This window comes from Amblyraja radiata, chromosome 3, assembly GCF_010909765.2.
Source record: "Amblyraja radiata isolate CabotCenter1 chromosome 3, sAmbRad1.1.pri, whole genome shotgun sequence".
NCBI classification, from domain to species: Eukaryota; Metazoa; Chordata; class Chondrichthyes; order Rajiformes; family Rajidae; genus Amblyraja; species Amblyraja radiata.
The window spans coordinates 40,967,959-40,995,177 of NC_045958.1; the positions used below are offsets into that span (position 1 = coordinate 40,967,959).

The 27,219-nt window shown below is 41.0% G+C and overlaps 1 protein-coding gene across 2 annotated transcripts in view; it reads right to left on the minus strand.

The window, feature by feature from the left end:
• Nucleotides 1–5,942: 5,942 nt before the first annotated feature.
• Nucleotides 5,943–27,219, minus strand: part of tut7 (terminal uridylyl transferase 7) — a 93,578-nt gene continuing 72,301 nt past the window's right edge. Inside the window, exons 23-29 of one of the 2 annotated variants that reach the window (XM_033017680.1) lie at nt 26,676–26,723; nt 26,497–26,588; nt 22,558–22,673; nt 19,804–20,162; nt 13,262–13,341; nt 12,444–12,477; nt 5,943–7,089 (exon numbers count right to left, since the gene is read on the minus strand). In XM_033017680.1, coding sequence (XP_032873571.1) covers nt 7,013–7,089; nt 12,444–12,477; nt 13,262–13,341; nt 19,804–20,162; nt 22,558–22,673; nt 26,497–26,588; nt 26,676–26,723 — 806 coding nt within the window. In that variant the 3' untranslated portion in view covers nt 5,943–7,012. The remainder of the gene's footprint in view (nt 7,090–12,443; nt 12,478–13,261; nt 13,342–19,803; nt 20,163–22,557; nt 22,674–26,496; nt 26,589–26,675; nt 26,724–27,219) is intronic. The other variant, XM_033017681.1, reaches the window with a different exon arrangement.

Below are 27,219 nucleotides of genomic sequence, written 5' to 3' on the forward strand. Positions count from 1 at the left end.
ACCTGCCTTCTCTCCATACCCCCTGATCCCCTTAGCCACAAGGGCCACATCTAACTCCCTCTTAAATATAGCCAATGAACTGGCCTCGACTACCCTCTGTGGCAGAGAGTTCCAGAGATTCACCACTCTCTGTGTGAAAAAAGTTCTTCTCATCTCGGTTTTAAAGGATTTCCCCCTTATCCTTAAGCTGTGACCCCTTGTCCTGGACTTCCCCAACATCGGGAGCAATCTTCCTGCATCTAGCCTGTCCAACCCCTTAAGAATTTTGTAAGTTTCTATAAGATCCCCTCTCAATTTCCTAAATTCTAGAGAGTATAAACCAAGTCTATCCAGTCTTTCTTCATAAGACAGTCCTGACATCCCAGGAATCAGTCTGGTGAAGCTTCTCTGCACTCCCTCTATGGCAATAATGTCCTTCCTCAGATTTGGAGACCAAAACTGTACGCAATACTCCAGGTGTGGTCTCACCAAGACCCTGTACAACTGCAGTAGAACCTCCCTGCTCCTATACTCAAATCCTTTTGCTATGAAAGCTAACATACCATTCGCTTTACACAAAATTGCTGGGGAAACTCAGCGGGTGCAGCAGCATCTATGGAGCGAAGGAAATAGGCGATGTTTCGGGCCGAAACCCTTCTTCCATTCGCTTTCTTCACTGCCTGCTGCACCTGCATGCCCACTTTCAATGACTGGTGTACCATGACACCCAGGTCTCGCTGCATCTCCCCTTTTCCTAGTCAGCCACCATTTAGATAATAGTCTGCTTTCCTGTTTTTGCCACCAAAATGGATAACCTCACATTTATCCACATTATACTGCATCTGCCAAACATTTGCCCACTCACCCAGCCTATCCAAGTCACCTTGCAGTCTCCTAGCATCCTCCTCACAGCTAACACTGTCCCCCAGCTTAGTGTCATCCGCAAACTTGGAGATATTGCCTTCAATTCCCTCATCCAGATCATTAATATATATTGTAAATAGCTGGGGTCCCAGCACTGAGCCTTGCGGTACCCCACTAGTCACTGCCTGCCATTGTGAAAAGGACCCGTTTACTCCTACTCTTTGCTTCCTGTTTGCCAGCCAGTTCTCTATCCACATCAATACTGAACCCCCAATGCCGTGTGCTTTAAGCACACTCCAGAGATGCTGCCTGTCCCACTGAGTTATTTCAGCATTTAGCGTCCATCTTTGGTTTAAACCAGCATTAGCAGTTCCTTCCTATAACCTACAAACCTGTACCTCTTTGGAGTGTGGGAAGAAATCAGAGCTCCCGGAGAAAACCCCCGCAAGTCACAGGGAGAACGTACAAACTCTGGACAGACAGCACCCGTAGTCAGGATCGAACCCTGGTCTCAAGCGCTGCAGCACTGCCACCCCGATAGGGAGAGGTTGGACAGGCTAGGGCTCCATTCCTTGGAGCGCAAGAGGATGATGATTAATCTTATAGAAGTATATTACACCATGAGGGGAGTAGATAAGGTGAATGCACATACTCTTTGAGTTTAGAGGTATTATTACACTTGTTTTCAAGCTCAGGATACCATTAATACGACTGATAAATCATTTCCCATCAGTATTTAGGGACAATCAGCATAGATTTGTCCAGGGCAGGTCATAGCCTATACACTTTAGATTTTAGAACGAATGAAGGTGATTGATGCACAGGATCTACAGCGACTTAGTTTAGTCAAACTATAGAAGATAGAGGGTATAGAAACATAGAAAATAGGTGCAGGAGTAGATCATTCAGCCGCTCGAGCTAGCACCGTCTAGTAGTCATGTTTAGTATTTTGTTGCATATTCTTTGCATGCAATGACTGCTTGAAGTCTGTGATTCATGGGCATCGCCAGTTGCTGGGTATCTTCTCTGGTGATGCTCTGCCAGGTCTGTATTGCAGCCATCTTTAACATGCTTGTTTTGGGGGCTAGTCCCCCAGTTTTCTCTTCAGCATATAAAAGGCATGCTCAATTGGGTTCAGATTGGGTTTAGCCACTCATGAATTAACCATTTTTTAGCTTTGATAAACTCCTTTGTTTTAGCAGTATGTTTGAGATCATTGGCTTGCTGTAGAATGAACCACCGACCAATGAGTTTTGAGGCATTTGTTTGAGCTTTAGCATATAGGATGTGTCTGTACACTTCAGAATTCATTATGCTACTACCATCAGCATCAATGAAAATAACTGAACAAGTACCTTCAGCCATACATGCCCAGGCCTTAACACGCCCACCGTCGTGTTTCACAGATGAGGTGGTAATCTGGATATTGTGCAGATCCTTCTCTCCTCCTTACTTTGCTCTTGCCATCACTCTGATATAAGTTAATCTTCATCTCATTTGTCCACAATACCTTTTTCCAGAACTGTGGTTGCTCTTTTAAGTACTTCTTGGCAAACTATAACCTGGCCATCCTATTTTTGCAGCTAACCAGTAGTTTGCATCTTGCAGTGTCGCCTCTGTATTTCTGTTCATGAAGTCTTCTGCGGAAAGTGGCCATTGACAAATCCACACCTGACTCCTGAAGCGTGTTTCTGATCTGTCGGACAGGTGTTTGGGGATTTTTCCTTATTATAGAGAGAATTCTGTCATCAGCTGTGGAGGTCTTCCTTGGCCTGTCAGTCCCTGTGCGATTAGTTAGCTCACCAGTGCTCTTTTTTAAAAAAAATGATGTTCCTAACAGATGATTTTGGTGAGCCTAAGGTTTGGCTGATGTCTCTAACAGTTTTATTCTTCTTTCTCAGTCTCATAATGGCTTGTTTGACTTTCATTGGCACAACTTTGGTCCTCATGTTGATAAAACAGCAATAAAAGTTTCCAAAGGTGATGGAAAGAATAGGTGCTGAGAGCTCTCGTACCTGCATTAAGGAGGCATTTAACCACACCTGCGCAATTACAAACGCCTGTGAAACCATGTGTCCCAAACATTGTGGTTCCCTGAAATGGGGGGGGGGGGGGGGGGGGACGGGAATATGTGTAAACACAGCTGTAATTTCTTCATGGTGAAACCAAAATGTATAAAAATACCCTTTAATAAAATCTGACAATGCGCACTTTAACCACGTGATTTTTTTCTATTACAAATCTCAAATTGTGGAGTTGATGGGTTTTTGTCCCAAACATTATGGAGGGCACTGTATATGTTTCTATAAGATACCCTCTCATCCTTCTAAATTCCAGCGAATACAATCCCAGTCGACCCATTCTTTCATCATGCGTCAGTCCCGCCATCCTGGAAATTAACCTGGCGAACCTACGCTGCACTCCCTCAATAGCAGTGGTGGAAAGGTGTAATTCTAGATGAAGGTCTATGACCAGTGGCATTCTGCAGGGATCAAGTGCCAGGACCTCTGGTGTTGGTGGTATATAAATTAATTAAATGAAAATGTACATGGGCTGCTTGGTAAGTTTGCAAACATCAAAAATTGTGGTTTCAGACCATGAGGAAGGCTGTCAAAGGATGCAGCGGGTTATGGATCAGTTAAAGATATGGGTGGAGAAATAACAGACGGAATTTTATCCAGGCAGATGTAAGGGGTGGTACTTTGGGAGGTTGAATGTAAAGGGATAGTATAGATTAATGGCAAGTCTTTTAAAAATCGTATGGTCCAAGTCCATAACTTCCTGAAAGTACACAAGTAGATAGTGTGGTAAAGACATATAGTATGCTTGCCTTTATAGGTCAGGGCATTGAGTACAAGTATCAGGAAGACGTATTGCAGTTTTATAATAGCTTTTGTTCAGTCACATCTGTAGTATTGTGCTGTAGTTCCCATCAACCCAGTGCAGGAAGGAGATTTTGTAGAAGGTGCAGAAGAGGTTTACAAGGACACTGTCTGAATCAGATGACATTCGCTGTAAGGAGAGATGGACAAACTGGGATTCTTTTCTCTGGAACATCGAAGGTTGAGGGGAGACCTAATAGAATTTTATAAAATTGAGAGGCATAGTCAGAATCTTTTCCCCATAGTTTTGTTCATGGGAGAAAATTTAAATGAGATGTGTCGGGCAAGTTATTTTTTACGCTAACTGCGTAGGTGGTGGTAGCTGCAGATACAATAGTTGCATTGAAGTGTTTTTTTGGATGGGCACATGGATATGGAGTCTGTGAGGCAGAAGGATCAGTTTAAGGCATCACGTTAGGCACTGACATTGTGTGCTGAGGGCCTGTTTCTGTGCTATATTGTTTGATATTTTTCATCCTGTTTCAACAGTAATTTAACCTAAGCTAATTAGTGATCCCTGTCAAGGATTTGGATAAAAATGTACCAGGTATGGATAGTCAATTTGCAGATATTGAAGTACATAGAAAGTGAAGATGATCAAGAATTACAGCTAAGAATTCAGACCAGTGTTAGGTGTTGCAATTTGGAAATCAAACTAGGATAGAACATTCACAGTGAATGGGCTCTGGGAAGTTATAGAACAGAGGGACCCAGGATTACCCAAGTATAGTACCTGAAAGTGGTCACAGGTTGGCACAGTGGTGAAGACTTTTGGCATGCTGGCCTTTATCAGTAAGGACATTGAATATAGAAGTTGGGATATATTATGTTGCAGTTGTACAAGATGTCTGTGAAGCCACATTTGGGGTATTACATTCAGTTTTGGTTTTCTTATTATGGCAAATATGCTAGAAGCCAGAGAGTGCAGAAAAGATATACCAGGACTCCAGGGACTGAGTGAGGGAGAGATTGGGCAAGCTAGGAATGTATTCCTTAGACTGAGGAGTGATCTTTTAGAGGTGTATAACATAATGAGGGGCATAGATAGGGTGAATACACACACACTTCACCCAGGTTTGGGGAATCTAGAAATAGAGGGCATAGGTAAGCGGGGAAAGATTTAATAGAAATCAAAGTAGCTAATTTTTTTTGCACACGAAGGGTGGTCAATATGTGAAAGTCCTGTTTCCATGCTGTATAAATCCAGTGTGTATTTGAAGTTTGTGGTGTGATGAATTAGGGATAAATGAACAGCAACGAGTAAAATTTTATTGTGCTAGTTTTTATTAATTTTACAATTACCATATTTGTATTTGGTGAAATTATTGATATTGTGTATCATAAAAATGTGCTAAAATTTGGGTATTCAACATCATACTCATGTGCTTTTGTAATAACTTTTGTATTTAGGAAATATAAAAACCTAAACAAATGAAACCAGTTTTAAAACGTGTAAACTTTTGTCAAGAAAGTTTGTCAAGAATATAAATTAATTATCCAACAACACATGTGAAGGAGAAAGATAAATATTCTTTTGGGGTGTGAACCCTTGCTGGTCTTGAGATACACAGGCTGTATGAATGAGATAGTTTAGCTATTATGAATAAGCAAATAATTATGTTTTTCCTGTGGGTGGGAGACAGGGTGAGGGACAGATAGAAGGACCACAGGATTATCTTGAAGAACAGGGCTCAGAACATTGATCTCAGAGAAATAATGTATCACGCTCTGCATTGATACCTAGTTATACTGATGTGTTCTGATGAAACCTTGTTATGGAATATCACATTATAAATATATTGTGTCAATGGGAAAACAGGATTAGGAGCTAGAATTTCAAACTTACAATAACAAAAGTTATTTTTCCTTGCAGGATTTTAAAAAAGTTTTTAATAGCTATGCTTATATTTGTTACAGCAAGCTAAAACATTGTTTAATGGAGTATCATTGTAAAAGCTTCAATAGAAGCGATTGGTTGTCAGTTTCAATGGCCAGCTGCAGTGAAACTGACAGTTTTTAAGAGTCGGGATGTGGAGTCAATGGTGTCTGATCACTGCAGGGAATTTTTATGGAAATACTTTTTTCCCCTTTAGTAGAGTATTTATTCTAGAAATAATTTGTTTGTGCATAAACTGTTCATTATAGTTTAAATAATCATGCTTATGACAAAAGTGAATCAAATTCAAGGTTACACCTCATCTTTTCTTTCAGAAATTCTGAGTTTAAATTTTTCTAAGAATTTTATTTTTTCTCACAAGACTTTACGCACAGCAGTTGAGATTTTGAATGTACATTTACCACATATGTACAAATACAAGGTACTTGTCCACATTTTCTTTATACAACCATCATTGTTTAAAACATCTCGGTAATTAAAGCAGCAAATCCTCAAAAACATATCTATTCAAAAGCAACAAATCACAAATATCACAATCAAACAGTTTCAAGCAGATTCAAGATTCCTTTTTTTCTGATATACTACTTCAGTGGATTACACAAAACATGTCACTGTGTAGCTTTCTTCAGACAATATTCCCTGCCCCTCTCCCCCCAATCCAACAACACAAAAATATCACTGATACAATAATTCAAATTGTTTATTTTTGGCTCTAATTTCAAGCTGAATAAATGGGAATCTATCAATTTGGTCCTGCTAAATGAGCAAGATTGTTTATTAACAATATCAATGAAGCACTTATTCTGTTTTGCAAATCCATTGCAATTAAAGAACGATTGAGTTGTGATATTTGTGTTTTTATAAATGTACCAAAATGACTTTTTGTATAAACTCTCCCTCCTTCCCCCTTACTAAGATATGCAAATATGGCACACCAAAAGAAAAACAAAATAAAATGTTGAAAATTTAATGTTTTCCATGGAATAAAATGCATATTTACCTGAACTATGCTATTACATTAATTGCGCCTAAATAATTTTACAGTTAAGGTGCCACCTTATCTATTTCATTTGAACAATGATTAGTAAAGTTGATTTACACAAGGCATTAGGTCAATCAAAAATTAAAATACACAAAATTTATGTTTAATATCACAACAAAGTATTTTAAACACGGAACACGTTCTAATTAAAATCATTTAAACTCAGTAAGATCAGGGACCCCTGTGAGACAACATTTCATGGAACATAAAATCATACTATTCTTTCAAGAACAAGCATAAAACATTTACTAGGCTGCTTTAACTGAGGGAGAATTGAGGAGGATTTGCACAAAGGTGACAGTTTATTATCAAACTGAAATACAATTAATCATTTTTTTCAGCATCCTTTCAGATTCCTTCTGATTGCATCTTTTTCTGTGGAGATCTTCCCTGAGTTGAATTTGCTGAGACTTTACTACCGACACCTGAAAATAAATTTACTTTTAATAGAAATATGATAACATACACAAAAATTGCAAGTAAACTTATCCTAAGGAAAATCTAGCAGTGGTGCTGAATGAAGAATGGGTACATTGTCACCAGAGTACATGGACAAGGTAGGTGTGGAAGGATGTAGGTTACAAACTTTTAAAATAAAAATTCTGAAATATAAATGTGGGCATTTCAGCTGAGTGAAAGAAAAGCACAACTCAAACTGCAGTTACAGCTGTCCAGTCAGGCTGGCAAACCAGAGCCAGAGTTACACTGTCAAAAATATACATCCAGGAATAATGGGCATTTTTAACAAAATACAATACCGTTTATTGTCATTTGAACCTCAAATGAAGTTCAAACGAAATTTGGTTTCTGCAGTCATACAACAAGAAAAGAACCAAGACACACACCAACACAATTTACACAAACATCCATCACAGTGAATCTCCTCCTCACTGTGATGGAAGGCAAAGTCTTGTCTCTCCCCTGCTCTCCATTATTCTCCCGATGTCAAAGCCTCCGGCGGGCGATGGCAAGTCCCACGGCCATTAAGGCCGCGCCAGGCTATGCAAGGCCGCGCCCCGGGTCTTGATGTTGGAGTCCCCGGCGGGCTCTAGCAAGTCCCGCGGCCGTTAAAAGCCGCGCCGGGCAATGTAAGGCCTCGTTCCGGGTCACCCTCAACCCCGCAACTCGGGCGGGAGAAGTTGCCGTTGCGGGAGCTCCGAAAAACGGCCTCCCACCAGGGACCCGCGAGCTCCCGATGTCACCATCCATCGAGCCTGCAGCTGGAGCCACCGAAGCTCCAGAGTTGGGCCACAGCAGCGCGCCACCACAGCGCTCCACGCTCCGAGGTCGGCCAGCCCCCAGGTCGTTCCAGTTGGAGGCCGCTCCACGGTGCTAGGCCCAAACGACAACGGAGACCCGACAGAGAAAAGGTCGGGTCTCCGGTGCAGGGAAGAGATTTAAAAGTTTCCCCCCCATCCCTCCCCCCACCCCACACATACACAGTTAAAAACAATTAAAAAAACCACTACAAACTACACTCAACGGGACCAAAAAAAGACAGACGGACTGCAGAGACCGCTGCAATGTCGGTCGCGCCACCCACTAAGCTCAGTAGTACACTCTTTCTGCCTTCTGATGTCAGGTGTTTTGCCATATTAATACTGTCAAAGGTCTCGTTATCAATTCTCTTAAAGTACATCATGTGAACATAACAATAACTTACGTAGCATAGCATCTTTAACGTACACACTCACAAAAAAAACATACAAGGTGAAGTGAAACAGAAAATCCTGGAAACACAAAAGGTCAGGCAATATCTATAGAAAGAGTACAAAGTTAACATTTCAGGTTGAAGACTTTTTAAATATCAGAGCTGGGAAAGGGAAAAAAATAAATGCAGCGAAATCTGACATGACCATTAACTGAAAAGAGGGGACCACGTAAGTAGCATAATGATTGATTTGAAAGCTTGGACAATTACTGTGGAAACACGTTTGAATCTCACCATGGAAGCTGCTAAGAAATAAATCTGGAACAAAAGTTAATGGATCATAAAAGAAAACATCCCCTACTCCCAATTCCTCCGTCTACGCGGCATCTGCTCCCAGGATGAGGTGTTCCACACCAGGGCATCAGAAATGTCCTCATTCTTCAGGGAACGGGGGTTCCCCTCCCCCACTATAGATATGGCTCTCAACAGGGTCTCTTCCATACCCCGCAACACTGCTCTCCCCATCCCCCCACTAGTAACAAGGACAGAGTCCCCCTAGTCCTCACCTTTCACCCCACTAGCCGTCACATGCAACAAATAGTCCTCCGTCATTTTCGCCACCTCCAACGTGACCCCACCACTCGCCACATCTTCCCATCTCCCTCCCTGTCTGCTTTACGCAAAGACCGCTCCCCCGTAACTCCCTGGTCAATTCTTCCCTTCCCTCCCGCACCACCCCCTCCCCGGGCACTTTCCCTTGCAACCGCAAGAGGTGCTACACCTGTCGCTTTACCTCCCCCCTTGACTCCATTCAAGGACCCAAGCAAGTCGTTCCAGGTGCAACAGAGGTTCACCTGCATCTATAGGCTGTGGGCAGAGGAGCTTTATTCCAGTGTTTCGTGACCCAAGTCACAGAGCTACATGAAATTTTCACATATTCTGTAAAAGAATTATATAAATCACCCCTGAAACTCATCATGAACAAGACTTGCACATTTTTATTAAATTAGAGAAAAAACGGAAACATTTCGGGTATTTTTAGTCCAATCAAAGCACGTTTAACATTGAGTTGTCTGCCAGTTGGCCAATCACGCGCTTTGTTTCAGGCTAGCACACATCATAGCTGAGAGGGCTTCACTGATGCCTGTTTTACTGGAGATTCCGATGAAGGTTCTTTGTCGTGGAAACTTGCAGCAGGGTAATTGAATTTAGTGAGAAAAGCATTAAGAAGTCTGAAAAATGTGCAGCTAAGTGGATAGAAGTGGAAGAAAGTCTTGAAAGCAAAGTCTCTGCTGAGATGCTGCAACACAACGTTGTGAAACTTTGTGAATCAACTCAAACTGAAAGGTAAGATCTAAAGTCTGAATTTATGAAAATTAATCTGTATGGACTTTAATTAATTTAATTGCACCCTTTATAATATGAAATTTGGAGGCTGTACATTCACTCATTCATTCCTTCCTTCCTTCCTACCTTCATTCACTCACTCATTCATTCCTTCATTCATTCACTCACTCACTCATTCACGCACTCATCCATTCACTCATTCATTCACTCACTCATTCATTCACTTATTCATTCATTCATGAAGTTGAGGGCCTAAACTATATGTATCAATAACAAGGTAAATTAAACATTTTCACTGATGCCAGCTTGTTGTGGAGTAATAAGTCTTAATCATCTAATCTCGGAGCTGCCTGCGATAACTTACCGGGAAAAGGTACTCCGATCGCGGGGCCTATGTATTTAACATAGTGAAGCCGCGATCTCAATAAAAAAGCGGCCGATTCGCGAACGCTGGGCCGCGGATCTTCTCCGCGGGCAGGGGAGGGGGTGTACATAGTGCCGTCCGTAGCGGCCGCTTCCAGGAAAAGGGAGGAATATATCTATCTGGAATATATATAGGTATAATAATATATTATATTACTATACCTATATTACTATCTGGAATATATATAGGTATAATAATATATATTATTATACCTATATTACTATCTGGAATAGATATATATTACTATCTGGAATAGATATAGTTATATTATTATATATATATTATATTATTATACCTATATTACTATCTGGAATATATATAGGTACAATGATATATAGTTTAAATGGACTGCAACACGGAAATAGGCTGCCCATCGTGTAATATGGGCATTGGCCACTAGATGGCGCTTACTTTCCCGATCTCATTTTCTAATTAGTTTAATTAATTAATGTGCAGCTTTCGGCAACGACGAGTTATGACTTCCCTCTCAATTATATTTCATCTAAATCTGTGGAAAATTTCATGTAGTTTGGTGACTTGGGTCACGAAAACTGATTTCTAGACACATTTTTGATGCTCGGCCCACAGCCTAATCCTCCAACCTCATCTATTGCATCCGCTGCTCTAGATGTCAGCTGATCTACATTGGTGAGACCAAGCGTAGGCTTGGCGATCGTTTCGTTGAACACCTCAGCTCGGTCCGCATTAACCAACCTGATCTCCCGGTGGCTCAGCACTTCAACTCCCCCTCCCATTCCGAATCCGACCTCTCTGTCCAGGGCCTCCTCCATGGCCAGAGTGAGCACCACCGGAAATTGGAGGAACAGCACCTCAGATTGCCACTTGGGCAATCTGCACCCTAGTGGCATAAACATTGAATTCACCAATTTCCGGTAGCCCTTGCCGTCTCCTCCCCTTCTCAGCTCTCCCTCAGCCCTCGGGCTCCTCCTCTTCCTTTTTCCCATCTTCTCCCCATCCTTCTCCCCCCCCCCCCCACCCTACATCAGTCTGAAGAAAGGTTTTGGCCCAAAACGTTGCCTATTTCCTTCGCTCCTTAGATGCTGCTGCACCCGCTGAGTTTCTCCAACACCTTTGTTTACCTTCGATTTTCCAGCATCTGCAGTTCCTTCTTAAACACTTTGTCGTTTCCAAGTATTTTTCAGGTAAGAGTCAACCACTTGAGTGGATTTCTGAGCAGACATGGTGGTTGACTTTTAAATTCTCTCTGATATGCCCTTGCAAGCCACACGATTGAAGGGGCCATGATGGATGGTTTTGAACGTGCCGTCCACATCCTGAGAAGAATTTAGTGGGAATAGTGTCTTGGGAATAGGAGATAGAATTCATGTATGAGACATACATGCAACCTAGGAAATTAAAGAAGCTGCAGGCTTACATCCATGGTGGAGAACATCTTGTGAGAAGGCCTGGTTCGTTGAGTAATAGGAAGGCTAGAGTACTGTCAGATTCAAGAGGTTTATTTCCCACTGTCTTGTACTTTTCTTATTTGCACTTTCTCTGTAACTAACATTATAAAGCTGTTTCACATTATAAAGCTCTTGTATATTCTGCACTTGTATTTTTCTCTTATTGCATACAGTATACCAGGTGTGGTCTGATCAACATGCTGTACACAAGGCATCACTATTGTATTCAATTTTTAGCAGTAAACTGTAACATCATTAAGTTAACTTAATATACCTATTGCATCTACATATTCACCTTTCACAAATCTGGAACTAGGATACCCAAATCTTTCTGCATATCAGAGTTCTACAATATCTCACTGTTTAGATAAAGTGCTTTATTATTTGTCCTTCCATAATAGACAATTTCACGTTTTCTTACATTATACTTTTTGGACAACATATTGAAATTATAGAAGCATGAATTGCTAAAGAAACCCTACAAACAGCTTACAATGGCCCGTTTCCTTTATCATTGTTACTTTTTTGCATATATTTCATTCATTGTTCTTTATCTCTCCACATCACCGTCTACATCTCTCGTTTCCCTTATCCCTAACCAGGCTGAAGAAGGGTCTCGACCCAAAACGGCACCCATTCCTTCTCTCCAGAGATGTTGCCTGTCCTGCTGAGTTACTTCAGCTTTTTGTGTCTATCTTTGCTAAAGAAAATGTTTGTCAATGAAGAACAGCCACCAATGAATTACACACCCCCAACCAATGATCATCGTGGAGCATTGGGCAATTTTGGAACAGAAAATGGCGACGCTCATTATATTGGGTACCATACTATGTATTTAACAATGCATAGCATGTCAAATTTTTAAGTTTGATACAATGCTATTACATATTTTGTTGCACTTTATTTAGTAACAAAAAAAAATGTCCTAACCTGATTGGGAATTTCCCCGCTGTCTTTTCTTCTTCTGCAATGAGGTTACAAAAACACAAGTTAATGGACAGTCATGTTTTCTTTCTAAGCTTCACCACTCAAAGGACAAAGGACATTTATTGTCACATACACCAATTGGTGCAGTGAAATTTGAGTACTATGCAGCACACAAATAAGATAAACACAACACAGAATTTAACATAAAACATAAAAAACATCCCACCACAGTGGAATCACCGTTTCCCACTTGGAGGGAAGGCACCAAAGTTCAGTCCTCTTCCTCAGTTCACCCGTGGTCGAGGCCTATTTGAATCCTCAGCAGTCGCCGCGCACGGCTGGAAAGTCAGCGCCGCCAGCGGCTGGAAGCTTCGCAGACCACAGCCCCACGGTGTTAAAGTCGGCAGTCCCAGCACTCTGGAGCTCCAACACGGCGACCCCGCTGAAGCATCGCTCGCTCCGCGGTGCAATTCAGTGCTGCGCCGCTGCTGCTGAAGCTGAGGCTCTGGCCGGTGTCCGGCAGGAAAAGCCGCGCCAATCCAGGTGGAGGGCCGCGAGGAGGGGGGGCGAAGATGCGGCTCAGAGAATAGTCGCATCCTCGACCAGGAAGTGACTAAGAAAACAGTTTCCCCCTCCCCCCACATAAAAAAGACTAAAAAGACCTACAAAACAAACTTTAAAACGGATTAAAAAATAACAAAAAACAATAACAAAATCACACTCCTTAAGTTGGTATTTTGAACACAAAATTATTTGGTGTTAAAAGACAACTTAATTTTTCTGTAGTTAATCCATTACCCAGCATTTGTTCTGTCCCTTACCACATTTCCTTTGGTGTTCTCATTCCCAATGTTGAATGTTGAGGAGGATGCCCATGCAGCAATTTCAGCACTTTTTTCTCCTACAGCAAAGCAGAACAAACAATTCATCAGTCAAATACAATGACAACAGTTCTTGGAAATGGCATCGTTAAAAGCAAGTCATGAATGGAACTTTCCCCCATTAATTAATTACCACGAGACCAAAGAGAAATTACTCTAAATAAGTTGTAAAACTGTTTCAAATAAACCGAGTGGCAATACTGCCAACACCATTGAGGCAGCGTCATTTGCTCTAGAAATACAGTGACCCACCTTGAAGCGAATTACCACAGTGCTATAAATAGCCACATGCATCGGCAGTAGAAACACCAGTGAGAAGTTTTCTAACATTCGGTCAACTTAGTAGCTAAGCCTTCCATTATGAATAACTTATGTAGATTCATCACCATTAATTAGATAGAAAAAGTTGAGATGTAATCTATAACTTTAGAAATGAATATCAAAGTGTAGTTCGTCTATGAGAATGCAGGATGACTTGGACAGGTTGGGGGAGTGGGCAGATGCATAGCAGATGAAGTTTAATGCGGATAAATGTGAGGTTGTCCACTTTGGTAGCAAAAACAGGAAGGCAGATTACTATCTAAATGGCGTCAAGTTGGGGAAAGGGGAAGTACAACGGGATCTGGGGTCCTTGTACATCAGTCTATGAAAATACGCATGCAGGTACAGCAGGCAGTGAAGAAAGCGAATGGCATGTTGGCCTTTATAATAAGAGGAATCGAATATAGGAGCAAAGAGGTCCTTCTGCAGTTGTACAGAGCCCTAGTGAGACCACACCTGGAGTATTGTGAGCAGTTTTCATCCCCTAATTTGAGGAATGACATTCTTGCTATTGAGAGAGTGCAGCGTAGGGTTACAAGGATAATTCCTGGGATGGCGGGACTGTCATATGCTGAGAGAATGGAGCAGCTGGGCTTCTACACTCTGGAGTTTAGAAGGATGAGAGGGTATCACATTGAAACATATAAGATTGTTAAGGGTTTGGACACGCTAGAGGCAGGAAACATGTTCCCGGTTAGGGGAGTCCAGAACCAGGGGCCACAGTTTAAGAATAAGGAGTAAGCCATTTAGAACAGAGACGAGGAAACAGAGAGTGGTGAGTCTGTGGAATTCTCTGCCTCAGAGGGCGGTGGAGGCAGGTTCTCTGGATGCTTTCAAGAGAGAGCTAGATAGGGCTCTTAAAAATAGCGGAGTCAGGGGATATGGGGAGAAGGCAGGAACGAGGTACTGATTGGGGATGATCAGCCATGATCACATTGAATGGCGGTGCTGACTCGAAGGGCTGTATGGCCTACTCCTGCACCTATTGTCTATTGACTTATACTGCATTCTTACCAAATCGCATTGATGCAGCAGTCTTGTGGTTATCTTGCTGAACTAGCAATCAGTGGAATCACTAATAATGAGATATTCATTCAAATTTCTCATGACTGCCAGGGAATCTGTATTGTTAATTAAATAAATATGGAATTAAATCACTACAGCATCAGTGAAAGTGACCCTGAAACTACCAGGTTATTGCAAAATTAAGGAATTTGATTCATTAATACTCTTTGAGAAAATAAATCTGACATATATATAGCATTCAGCCATTTTTGCTTATTATCCTTTCCATGCAGCAGCCCTAATGTCTTCCAAAAGTTAAACTGGGCAGGACTTACAAAGTAAATGGTAGGGCTCCAAAGAGTCTTAGGGTTGCAGGTACAGTGCCCTCCATAATGTTTGGGACAAAGCCCCATCATTTATTTATTTGCCTCTATACTCCAGAATTTGAGATTTGTAATAGAAAAAAAATCAGAAGTAGTTAAAGTGCACATTGTCAGAATTTATTAAAGGCCATGTTTATATATTTTGGTTTCACCATGTGGAAATTACTGCTGTCTTTATACATAGTCCCCCCCCATTTCAGGGCACCATAATGTTTGGGACACATGGCTTCACAGGCGTTTACAATTGCTCAGGTGTGTTTAATTGCTTCCTTAATGCAGGTATAAGAGAGCTCTCAGCACCTAGTCTTTCCTCCAGTCTTTCTATCACCTTTGGAAACTTTTATTGCTGTTTATCAACACGAGGACCAAAGTTGTGTCAATGAAAGTCAAATAAGCCATTTTGAAACAAGAATAAAACTGTCAGAGACATCAGCCAAACCTTAGGCTTACCAAAATCAACTGTTTGGAACATCATTAAGAAGAAAGAGAGCACTGGTGAGCTTACTAATCGCAAAGGGACTGACAGGCCAAGGAAGACCTCCACAGCTGATGACAGAAGAATTCTCTCTATAATAAAGAAACCCCCCCCCCCCCCCCCAACACCAGTCCGACAGATCAGAAACACTCTTCAGGAGTCAGGTATGGATTTGTCAATGACCACTGTCCACAGAAGATTTCATGAACAGAAATACAGAGGCTACACTGCAAGATGCAAACCACTGGTTAGCCGCAAAATAGGATGGCCAGGTTACAGTTTACCAAGAAGTACTTAAAAGAGCAACCACAGTTCTGGAAAAATGTCTTGTGGACAGATGAGACAAAAATTAACATATCAGAGTGATGGCAAGAGCAAAGTATGGAGAAGAGGAGGAACTGCCCAAGATCCAAACCATACCACCTCATCTGTGAAATGGCCTGGGCATGTCTGGCTGCTGAAGGTACTGGCTCACTTATCTTAATTGATGATAGAACTGCTGATGGTAGTAGCATAATGAATTCCGAAGTCTATACAAGAGATACAAGATACATTTAGAAACATCCTATCTGCTCAAGTTCAAACAAATGCCTCAAAACGAATTGGCTGGCAGTTCATTCTGCAGCAAGACAATGATCCCAAACATACTGCTAAAGCAACAAAGGAGTTTTTCAAAGCTAAAAAATGGTAATTTCTTGAGATGCCAAGTCAATCACCTGATCTGAACCCAATTGAGCATGCCTTTTATATGTTGAAGAGAAAACTGAAGGGGACTCGCCCCCAAAACAAACATAAGCTAAAGGTAGACAAAAAATGGCGGAGAAACTCAGCGGGTGAGGCAGCATCTATGGAGAGAAGGAATTGGCGACATTTCGGGTTGAGATCCTTCTTCAGACTTAAACTAAAGATGGCTGTAATACAGGCCGGGCAGAGCATCACCAGAGAAGACATCCAGCAACTGGTGATGTCCATGAATCGCAGACTTCAAACAGTCATTGCATGCAAAGGATATGCAACAAAACACTAAACATAACTACTTTCATTTACATGACATTGCTGTATCCCAAACTTTATGGTGCCCTGAAATGGGGGGGATTATGTATAAACACTGCTGTAATTTCTACATGGTGAAACCAAAATGTATAAAAATTTAAATCTGACTATGCGCACTTTAACCACATGTGAATTTTTCTATTACAAATCTCAAATTGTGGAGTACAGAGGCAAATAAATAAATGATGGCTCTTTGTCCCAAACATTATGGAGGGCACTGTATATAGTTCCCTGAATGCGGCGACAAAGGTAGACAGCGGTAAAAAAAGCATTTTGTACACTTTCCTTCATCGGTCACTGCACTGAAAACAGGTGTTGGGATGTTATGTTGCAACTGTACAAGTCGTCGGTGAGACCACATTTGGAAGTATTGTAGGTAGTTCTAGTCACCCAGCTATAGGAACGATGACATTAAGCTGGAAACAGTGCAGAAAAGATTCACACAGTTGTTACCAGGACTGGAGGCCTTGAGTTAGGAGAGGCTGGATAGGTTGTGGCTTTTCCCCTGGAATTTAAGTTGTTGAAGGGTTATCACGTATCCATACACTAAATGGCTTGATTGTAATCATGTATTGTCTTTCCGCTGACTGGTTAGCAAGCAACAAAAACTTTTCACTATACCTCAGTACACGTAACAATAGACTGAACTGAACTATGAGGGAATGACTATTGTCTTTTTCCCAGTGCAGGAGAGTCTAAAACTAGAGGGGCAGATTTGTGGTGAAAGGGGGAAGATTTAAAAGGGACCCGAGGATCAATATTTTCATACTGAGGGTAGTGAGTGTATGGAATGAGCTGCCAGAGAAAGCTTTAAGCGGCCTTTTCACGGGGCGACTTGACGCAAGAGTTAACCGGTGTTTAACATAGTGGGAACCTCGTGCGGTAACAGTACGGCATTCGTGGACCACCGTAGCGCTAACGGCAGGTAATCGTGTAACTTGGTCACTCGGGAGAAAATTCAAGAAAGTTTGAATTTCTCCAAGATTGATTTGTACACTTGTGGTTGAGTATTGCAACATTATATGAACGTAGTGGCCAGTGCGATATCCGTAATAACTCTTGCGGGTACCGTGGGAACTCCTGCGAACGGTGAACCCGGAAGCTGGACAGAGGGGACAGAAGGTGAGTAAAAATTATCTTCTGTGGGATTGAATTTAAAAAATAAATAAAAATAAAGATTTGCATCCGCATATGGACATCAACTTATTCATGAGTTATGTTAATGAGATTCAAGAAAATAACTATAATCTTTAAAAGGGACTTTAAAAGGGACTTTACTGAAAGGTTACGCATTTTTATGGTCCGTGAGAAAATTTTCACATGTACTTCTTTGAGAGATACAGGTCGGAGTCCTCGGGTCCAGGACGCTACCAATCAATGTTGTACAGAGACCCGTGTAAGGAGTGAACTGCACATGCTGGTTTAAATCGAAGACAGACACAAAAAGCTGGAGTAACTCAGCGAGTCAAGCAGCATCTCTGGAGAAAAAAAGCTGATGTTTCGGGACGAGACACATCTTCAGACTCAATTCCGATTAGGCTGTCTGAAGAAGGGCTCCGATTCGAATCGTCACCTATTCTTTTTCTCCAGAGATGCTGCCTGACCCGCTGACTTACTCCAGCTTTTTATGTTTTTCTTCCCAGATCTGACTTACCTGCTGAGTTACACCAACATTTTGTGTCCTTCTGTGCGTATTAACCAGCATTAACCAGCGTCTGCAGTTCCTTTAGACATTACCTAACTTCAGATTTTAGAGATATAGCGCGTGGGAACTCCTGCGAACGGTAAACCCGGAAGCTGGACAGAGGGGACAGAAGGTGAGTAAAAATATCGACAAGGGAACATGTGTCCTTCGAGGACGTCCCACCTAATTGTCATTGTTGGATAATCTTTTTAACAGGAACACTTGCAGAGATGGCTCCCAGAAAATCTCAAAGAAAGGGGGTAAAGCGTGTCAGAGATGTTTTTGCCATGTTGCGCTATTCAGTTTCTATATTGTTTCAGTTTCTATATCTATATTGTTGCTCTATTCAGTTTCCCAGGGGGTCGGGACAGGACTGGAGTTGGGAGGGAAAGGTGGAGGAGTCGAGGGAGACAGATGGGGGTGTCTTCATTTACTGGCGGCGGGTGTCTGTCACTGAAACAGGCAGGCGAGATTTCACATCCACCTTGTGTGTGCCTCTCTCTCTCTCTCCCTCCCTCTTACACAGGCTGAGAGACTCTGCCTCTGTGAGTGTACGTCTCTTTCTCCCCCTCTCCCACACACAGTAAGACCGAGGTACTGTGCTCAGTCCATCTGTGTCTCCCACATACACAGTAAAATATGTCTCCAAATGAGCCAATTCAACCAAGGGAGGATATATATAGTGTGTAAAAAAAAAAGTTACATAATTTGTGTCACGTGTAGTTCACGATGTTCATTCAAGATTTAACGGGAAAGCTCGGGAAACGGACAAGTCACTCGCACAAATAACAGAAATGCCGAGTACCGTGGGAACTCTTTATCTACCCCCGTTATATCGTGCGAGACTCGTGCTGGACCACGACCTCTTCACTCTGGTGACATCTTGCGTCAACTCGCCCCGTGAAAAGGCCCCATAAGCGTTGAGTACAAATACAATGTTTCGAAGGCATTTGTACAGGTACATAGATAGAAAACATTAGAGCGTATGGGCTAAGCGCAGACAATTGGTATTAGCTCAGATCGATATCTTGGTTGGCATGGACAACCTGGGTCAAAGGGCATGTTTCTGTGTTATAGAACTCTATAACTCATCTCCTGACTCCTGAAAATAGTTCCACAGTCCGAATGCTATAAACCAGGAATGTAATTGAAAACTAGCCTGAAGGAAAACAGCTCCAACAATATCCATCAAACTTGACACCAACCATCAGCCCCCATTAATTATTTATTTCCACCATTAACGCATGGCTGATGTGTACAAGATGAACTTTACTAATGGCTTCTTCCACACCATCTCACAAACCAGTGTACCCCCCACCAAGGACAAGAGCAACAGGAGGAACTGAGTTCCCTTCTTAAATCATATATCATTCAGGCGAGTAAATAACCATGACTTGGTACTAACTCATCTAACAGATGAGTTAGTACCAAGAGAAAGTACGGTTAGCGTGTTAACATGCTGGTCAATTAGCCCTTATTACACAACCGCAATGCAAAGAAAGCAATTTGAATTAATATCAAATAATAACAGCTAAAAATCAACCTTAATATCACACTGCACCTTTGTATCGAGGACATTCTTTTTTGATGTGGCCTTCCTTCCCGCAGATAAAGCAACGTTTATCTCTCTCGTCTTGCTTCTTCCTTTGTTCAGGATACTGCCTGGGAGTTCTGTCCCTGAGCATTTCATTTGCTGCTCTATCGTCCTTTGACTTCCTCGGTGTTCGAACCTCTGGATATGACTCTCCTTCTAGTACTGGAGCATCTTTTAAACCTTGCCGTTGTGGCTTCGGCACTTCCTTTTTTGAAGAATCTATCTCAATAATCCTTCTTCCCTTTTCCAAGTATTTTTCATATTTGCCATCAAGTAATAAATGAGTTTGAAAATCATCGATATTATGTCGCTGCCTTGCTTTGTTGCTAATATTAAAAAACATAAGGAAACAATTATTTTTGGCAATTGAATCCTTTCAAATGCAAGCATGATATTTTTACAGAATCGGTGGTAAGCCAGTCTTTTATCTTCGAGCAATGCAAAGATTAACAACTACTAACATAAACCAGATTATAAGGGGTTCTAATAAGGAGCAAAACAGTTCCTACTGATGAAAAGACACAAAATGTCTGACGAAGGGTCTCGACCCGAAACGTCACCCATTCCTTCTCTCCAGAGATGCTGCCTGTCCCGCTGAGTTACTCCAGCTTTTTGTGTCTGTTATTGGTTTAAACCAGCATCTACAGTTCCTTCCTACACATTCCTACTGATGAAAAGTTCAGTAACCAGAGAATAACACATTTAGCTAACAGCAAATGAATGAGCTAAGAGAAAAGATTAGTTTCCCCCTAAAACAAATATTTGAAATGATGGTGGATGCACACAGAAAAAACATTTTCAAATGAATACTCAAAAGAAGAAACTTGCAGAGCTGCAGTACAAAAAATTGGAAATGGTTGATTTAACTTCCTCCAATACAACAAGGAAAAGTCTACTGTATTCAGAAAAGATCCAAGCTATTTATCCTTCTTCATAAGTATGACATTTAGATAGCTTCTCTTCAATGACTTCCTATCTTGTACCTTTAGATCCTGTTGGTAATATGGCTGACTTTATCTAAGCACTTTAAATATGGTCTCTTCAAGATTCAACATATACAACCTCTCCATATTTCAATTCTATCCTTCTAGTGCTGTTGTTATGGCATTATTTGTCTGCGCAAGGGATTTCTGTGATTCGTGTACTCGAGCCCCCAGATTCTCGTGGTCTTTCACTATTTTAGATTCAGATTTTCTCTTGCACTTGTAACGCTCACTGAGTGCAAAATCACTGGTTGGGCTGCAGCTTAAATAAGGCTCGGTTTTGTATCCGATTTTTAAAGGATGTCACAGATATGGAATATATCTAAACAATATCTGGGTGGTAGAGCTAATAGAGTTGCAGCTCTAGCATCCTGGGTTCAATACCGACCACCGATGTTATGCGTGTGGAGTTTGCACTTTCTCCCTGTGATTGCAAGGAGTTCCTCCCATGGACTAAAGACGTGCAGGTCAATAGGTTAACTGGCCACTTTAAATTGTCCCTGGCATGTAGGCGAACGGGAGTATATAGAGGATGTTGATAAAGAACAATTTAAGGCCCCTCAAAACAATAGAGGTCATGAATCTTGTTCTTGTCCACATGTGGGGAATGAATTAAAAAAAAAGTTTCAATCAGTTTCTCTTTGTTGTTGTTGATGGGAATGTGAGATAAAGTAAAATTAGTGGATTCATGTAAATAGCTTCTTGATGGTCGGCAGAGTCGGTACTGGGTTTATTTCTATGCCGTTATATCTGTGGCATTATTGAGGATGCTTGGAACAGGACTTTTAGTCGTGAATAGAGACAGGGAATCAGAACGGTCACAGTTAACATAGGAAATGGGTGAATAGTTTTTTTATGTTTCCTGTACTAGAAGTTGAGGCCTGGATTAATCCAGGAAACACAAATTCAAGTTCGACATAGTAGATTTGAATTCAGTTCAAAAGATATTCTGGAAAGAATAAGCAGGCATCAGTAAAAAATGAACAAGACATTTTTGGATTTTGAAAAAAACTTTTGGGATTTGAGTGAAAAAAACATGATATATCTGCAACATTCAATGTTCACTTCCAATTCATCAATAATGTATTTAACTCTTAATTGTCCAGAACGGAGGCCTAACAAATCATTCCATTCATTACAACACAACTTGTTCAAGTAAATGTTTAAGAAGGAACTGCAGATGATGGAAAATCGAAGGTAGACAAAAGTGCTGGAGAAACTCAGCGGGTGAGGCAGCATCTATGGAGCGAAGGAAATAGGCAACGTTTCGGGCCGAAATCCTTCAGACTGATTAAAGTAAATAACCATTTATGCCTACTCAGAACAATCAGAGGTCATGAAACTTGTACTTGTCCACATGTGGGGAATGATATTTTTTAAATTAGTTTCGATCAATTTCTCTTTGTTGTTGCTAACTGAAATGTTTGCAAATAATCACCATAAAAAGTGAAGAGAAACATTAAATATCTTTAAACAGAAAAATTTGTTATATATATTAATTCTTCTAGAAAATAGTTGCAGAAGCTCGATATGTTGACAAGCATTATATATTTTCCCTAAAATGAAAAAAAAAAAAATATTTCAGACAAATCATTTATTTGTATAGACTGCCACTCATTCTAACATATATTTTAAAAATAGTTAATAAAACACGAATTGGGATTCTGAAAAAAACTCCACTGCAAATTGGTACATTTATCAACTCCACAGAAAGCAACACAAATTGTTTATCTCTTACCCTCTCCGCATTGGACAATCTTTCATAAAATGTCCGATTTTACCACAAATTCTACAGCATCTGTCATTTGGAGCTCCCTTGCCCTCAGTCAGAATTTCTGGATCAAAGAAATACTCCTTCAATTAAAAGAAAAGAAGTGAGTTATACATACTGACAATCACATCATCTGCAAAACTGGCAGTATTTTTAAGAAATAATATTTTTGGTGAAAAAGAAAATGAAACTCCTTATAAATTGAACTGAACTGAAAATGTCAAATACTTTCCTGAATATCAGATAGGCTCTTCGTTGTTAAAAAAAATAATTCCCAATTTTTTATAATGCTAAGATCTGTTGAAAACTTAAACAGACCTCTAATATTTGAGAACACTTCTAACTCTTTACCAGGAAAGGATACAATAGACAATAGGTGCAGGAGTAGGCCATTCGGCCCTTCGAGCGAGCACCGCCATTCAATGTGATCATGGCTGATTATCCCCAATCAGTACCCCCCCCCCCCCCCCCCCCCCCCCCCGTTCCTGCCTTCTCCCCATATCCCCTGACTCTATCTTTAAGAGTCCTATCTAGCTCTCTCATGAACGAATCCAGAGAACCGGCCCCCACCTGAGGCAGAGAATTCCACAGACTCACAACTCTCTGTGAGGAAAAAGTGTTTCCTCGTCTCCGTTCTAAATGGCTTACCCATTATTCTTAAACTGTGGCCCCTGGTTCTGGACTCCCCAACATCGGGAACATGTTTCCTGCCTCTAGCGTGTCCAAACCCTTAATTATCTTATATGTTTCAATAAAATTCCCTCTCATCCTTCTAAACTCAGATAGAAAATAGGTGCAGGAGTAGGCCATTCGGCCCTTCGAGCCTGCACGGCCATTCAATATGATCATGGCTGATCATCCAACTCAGTATCCCGTACCTGCCTTCTCTCCATACTCTTCAGAGTATACAAGCCCAGCCGCTCCATTCTCTCAGCATATGACAGTCCCACCATCCCGGGAATTAACCTTATAAACCTATGCTGCACGCCCTCAATAGCAAGAATGTCCTTCCTCAAATTAGGGGACGAAAACTGCACACAATACTCCAGGTGTGGTCTAACTAGGGCCCTATACAACTGCAGAAGGACCTCTTTGCTCCTATACTCAACTACTCTTGTTATAAAGACAAACATGCCATTCGCTTTCTTCACTGCCTACTGTACCTGCATGCTTACTTTCATTGGCTGATGAACAAGGACCCCCAGATCCCGTTGTATTTCCCCTTTTCCCAACTTGACACCATTTAGATAGTAATCTGCCTTCCTGTTTTTGCTACCAAAGTGGATAACCTCACATTTATCCACATTAAACTGCATCTGCCCACTCACCCAACCTGTCCAGGTCACCCTGCATTCTCATAGCATCCTCCACACAGTTCACACTGCCACCCAGCTTTCTGTCATCTGCAAATTTACTAATGTTATTTTGAATCCCTTCATCTAAATCATTGATGTATATTGTAAATAGCTGTGGTCCTAGCACCGAGCCATGCGGTACCCCACTAGTCACTACCTGCCATTCTGTTAATCCCTACTCTGTTTCCTGTCTGCCAACCAATTTTCTATCCGTGTCAGCACTCTACTCCCAATGCCATGTGCCCTCATTTTGCCCACTAATCTCCTATGTGGGACCTTATCTAATGCTTTCTGAAAGTCCAGGTACACGACATCCACTGGCTCTCCCTTGTCCATTGTTCTAGTTACATCCTCAAAAAATTACAGAAGATTGGTCAAGCATGATTTCCCCTTCGTAAATCCATGCTGACTCGGACAGATCCTGTTATTGCTTTCCAAATGTGCCGCTATTTCATCTTTTATAATTGACTCCAGCATCTTCCCCACCACCGACGTCAGGCTAACTGGCCTATAATTCCGTTTTCTCTCTCCAGCCTTTCTTAAAAAATGGGATAACATTAGCTACCCTCCAATCCACAGGAACTGATCCTGAATCTATAGAACATTGGAAAATTATCACAGATGCGTCCATGATTTCTAGAGCCACTTCCTTAAGTAGTCTGGGATGCAGACCATCAGGCCCTGGGGATTTATCAGCCTTCAGTCTACCAAGCACCATTTCCTGCCTAATATGGATTTCCTTCAGTTCCTCCGTCACCCCAGATTCTCTGGCTACTAGTGTATCAGGATGATTGTTTGTGTCCTCCTTAGTGAAGGCAGATCCTTTGGATCTTAGGTCGATCTCCTCCATACTTTGCTCTTGCCATCACTTGCAATCGTAAGTTAATCTTCGTCCCATCTGTCCACAAGACCTTTTTCCAGAACTCTGGTTTCTCTTTTAAGTACTTCTTGGAAAACTGTAACCTGGCCATCCTATTTTTGCGGCTAACCAGTGATTTGCATCTTGCAGTGTAGCTTCTGTATTTCTTTTCATGAAGTCTTCTGCGGACAGTGGTCATTGACAAATCCACACCTGACTCCTGAAGAGTGTTTCTGATCTGTCGGGCAGGTGTTTGGGGATTTTTCTTTATTATAGAGAGAATTCTTCTGTCATCAGCTGTGTAGGTCTTCCTTGGCCTGCCAGTCCCTTTGCAATTAGTAAGCTCACCAGTGCTCTCTTTCTTCTTAATGATGTTCCAAATAGTTGATTTTGGGAAACCTAAGGTTTGGCTGATGTCTCCAACAGTTTTATTCTTGTTTTTCAGTCTCATAATGGCTTCTTTGACTTTCATGGGCACAACTTTGGACCTCATGTTGATAAACAGCAATAAAAGTTTCCAAATGTGATGGAAAGACTGGAGGAACGACTAGGTGCTGAGAGCTCTCTTATTCCTGAATTAAGGAGGCAATTAAACACACCTGAGCAATTGCAAACGCCAAGGAAGCCCTGTGTCCCAAACATTATGGTCCCCTGAAATGAGGTGACTATGTAAAAACACAGCTGTAATTTTTAAATGGCAAAACCAAAATGTATAAAAATGGCCTTTGATTAAATCTGACAACGTGCACTTTAACTACACGTGGTTTTTTTCTATTACAAATCTCAAATTGTGGAGTACAGAGGCAAATAAATAAATGATGAGTCTTTCTCCCAAATATTATGAAGGGCACTATTTTACTTATTCAAGGGTTTGAAAGATTCCTTTATTTACACAATTACATCGCATGCTTTCTCTCATTTCTGCTTGAAATTTTATGACAATTATTAAATTTGTACATCGATTCAATTCAAACCTATTGTACTTCTGAGCATGATCTCTGCTTCCGCTCCCCTATTTCTGAAGTTGCTTCTTATTATCTTCCTGTTTCAATTGTATCTTTTATGTTCATTGCAGTTCCTCATCTTACCGTTTGTTTTTAAATCTTCCTTGCATATTATCAGATTTCTGATCAGATAAATCCAAGGACACCCTGACTAGATATATCTGAGGACACTGTGGGAAGCTTGAGACGAAATTACGAGTGCCCAAGCTGATAAAGTACCACATGATAGGCTGCTCTGGAAGATCGCATGGGATCCAGGGAGAGCTAGCTGACTGGATAGAGAATTGGCTTAATGGAAGGAAGTATAGTTTTTCAGACTGGAGACCTGTGACTAGTGGTGTGCCTCACGCACATTAATAAAAAAGGATGCATATGATGGCTTTCAACGGCTTATAAATCTTTGCATTTCTTATGGTACCAATGATAAATTCTGGAAGTTTGGAAGAGGATTTCTAAGATTGGGAGATGAACGTTCATACAATCATGTTTTGAAATTAAATAAGATTGCTTTTGAAATTTCTTCCCTTTTCCAAAATAAAACCATTTATTATTTTTTTAAATACAAGACTATTATCTTACCTGTAATAAGATCACTAAATATGGAATTAGCCTACTCAATAACAAAAACTGAAGTGGTTCAGAATATAAAGTATGTATATGAATTAGCAGACACAAATACATAACATACCATAATTGTGGGATATTGCACTGGGATGCATTTAATCGGTGTTCCAAAAACCTTTCTCCCATTGATGAAAGCTTTCATGATAAAATTTGTCACTGAAAAAAACAGAACAATTCACTTTCAACCAGAACCATGTCACTAATAGTAAAAAATTGTTGGATAAAAGTTTAAACGAAACTTACTCTTTCGAGACAGCCCAGCTCCAAGGTTATGGTTGAGGTCAAATGGATCTATTTCAAACAAAATCTATGATTTACACTTCAAGAAAATGACTTAAAACAAACTATCGATTAAAAAAAAATAAAAAATCAGTAATTACATCCTCACGAACTATTCAAGTAAATTGTGAGAAGATAAAAAACATGGAATAGTAGAATTAAAAAAGGAGCAAATGAAGGACATGCAACTAGTCTCAGAACCAACAATACATGGCACTTTTAATACACTATAAAGGCCCCAATGTGCATGTCAGGAGCATCCTTAAATTAAAAGGAAATGGAGATGCTAACAAAAATGTTGAATTTACTTAGCAAGTTAGACAGTATCTGCAAACACATATTCCGGAAGTGGCGGCGCTGTGATACAGCTGCGGCTCGCCTGCAGTCTGTCTGTTTTTACTTTTTATGTTGTTTTTTTTTGTCTAGTTTAGTACATTTTTTGGTTATTAGGTGGTGTTATGTGTGTGGGGGGAGGGTGAAACAGAGCTTTCTGTCTCTCCCTTCGGGG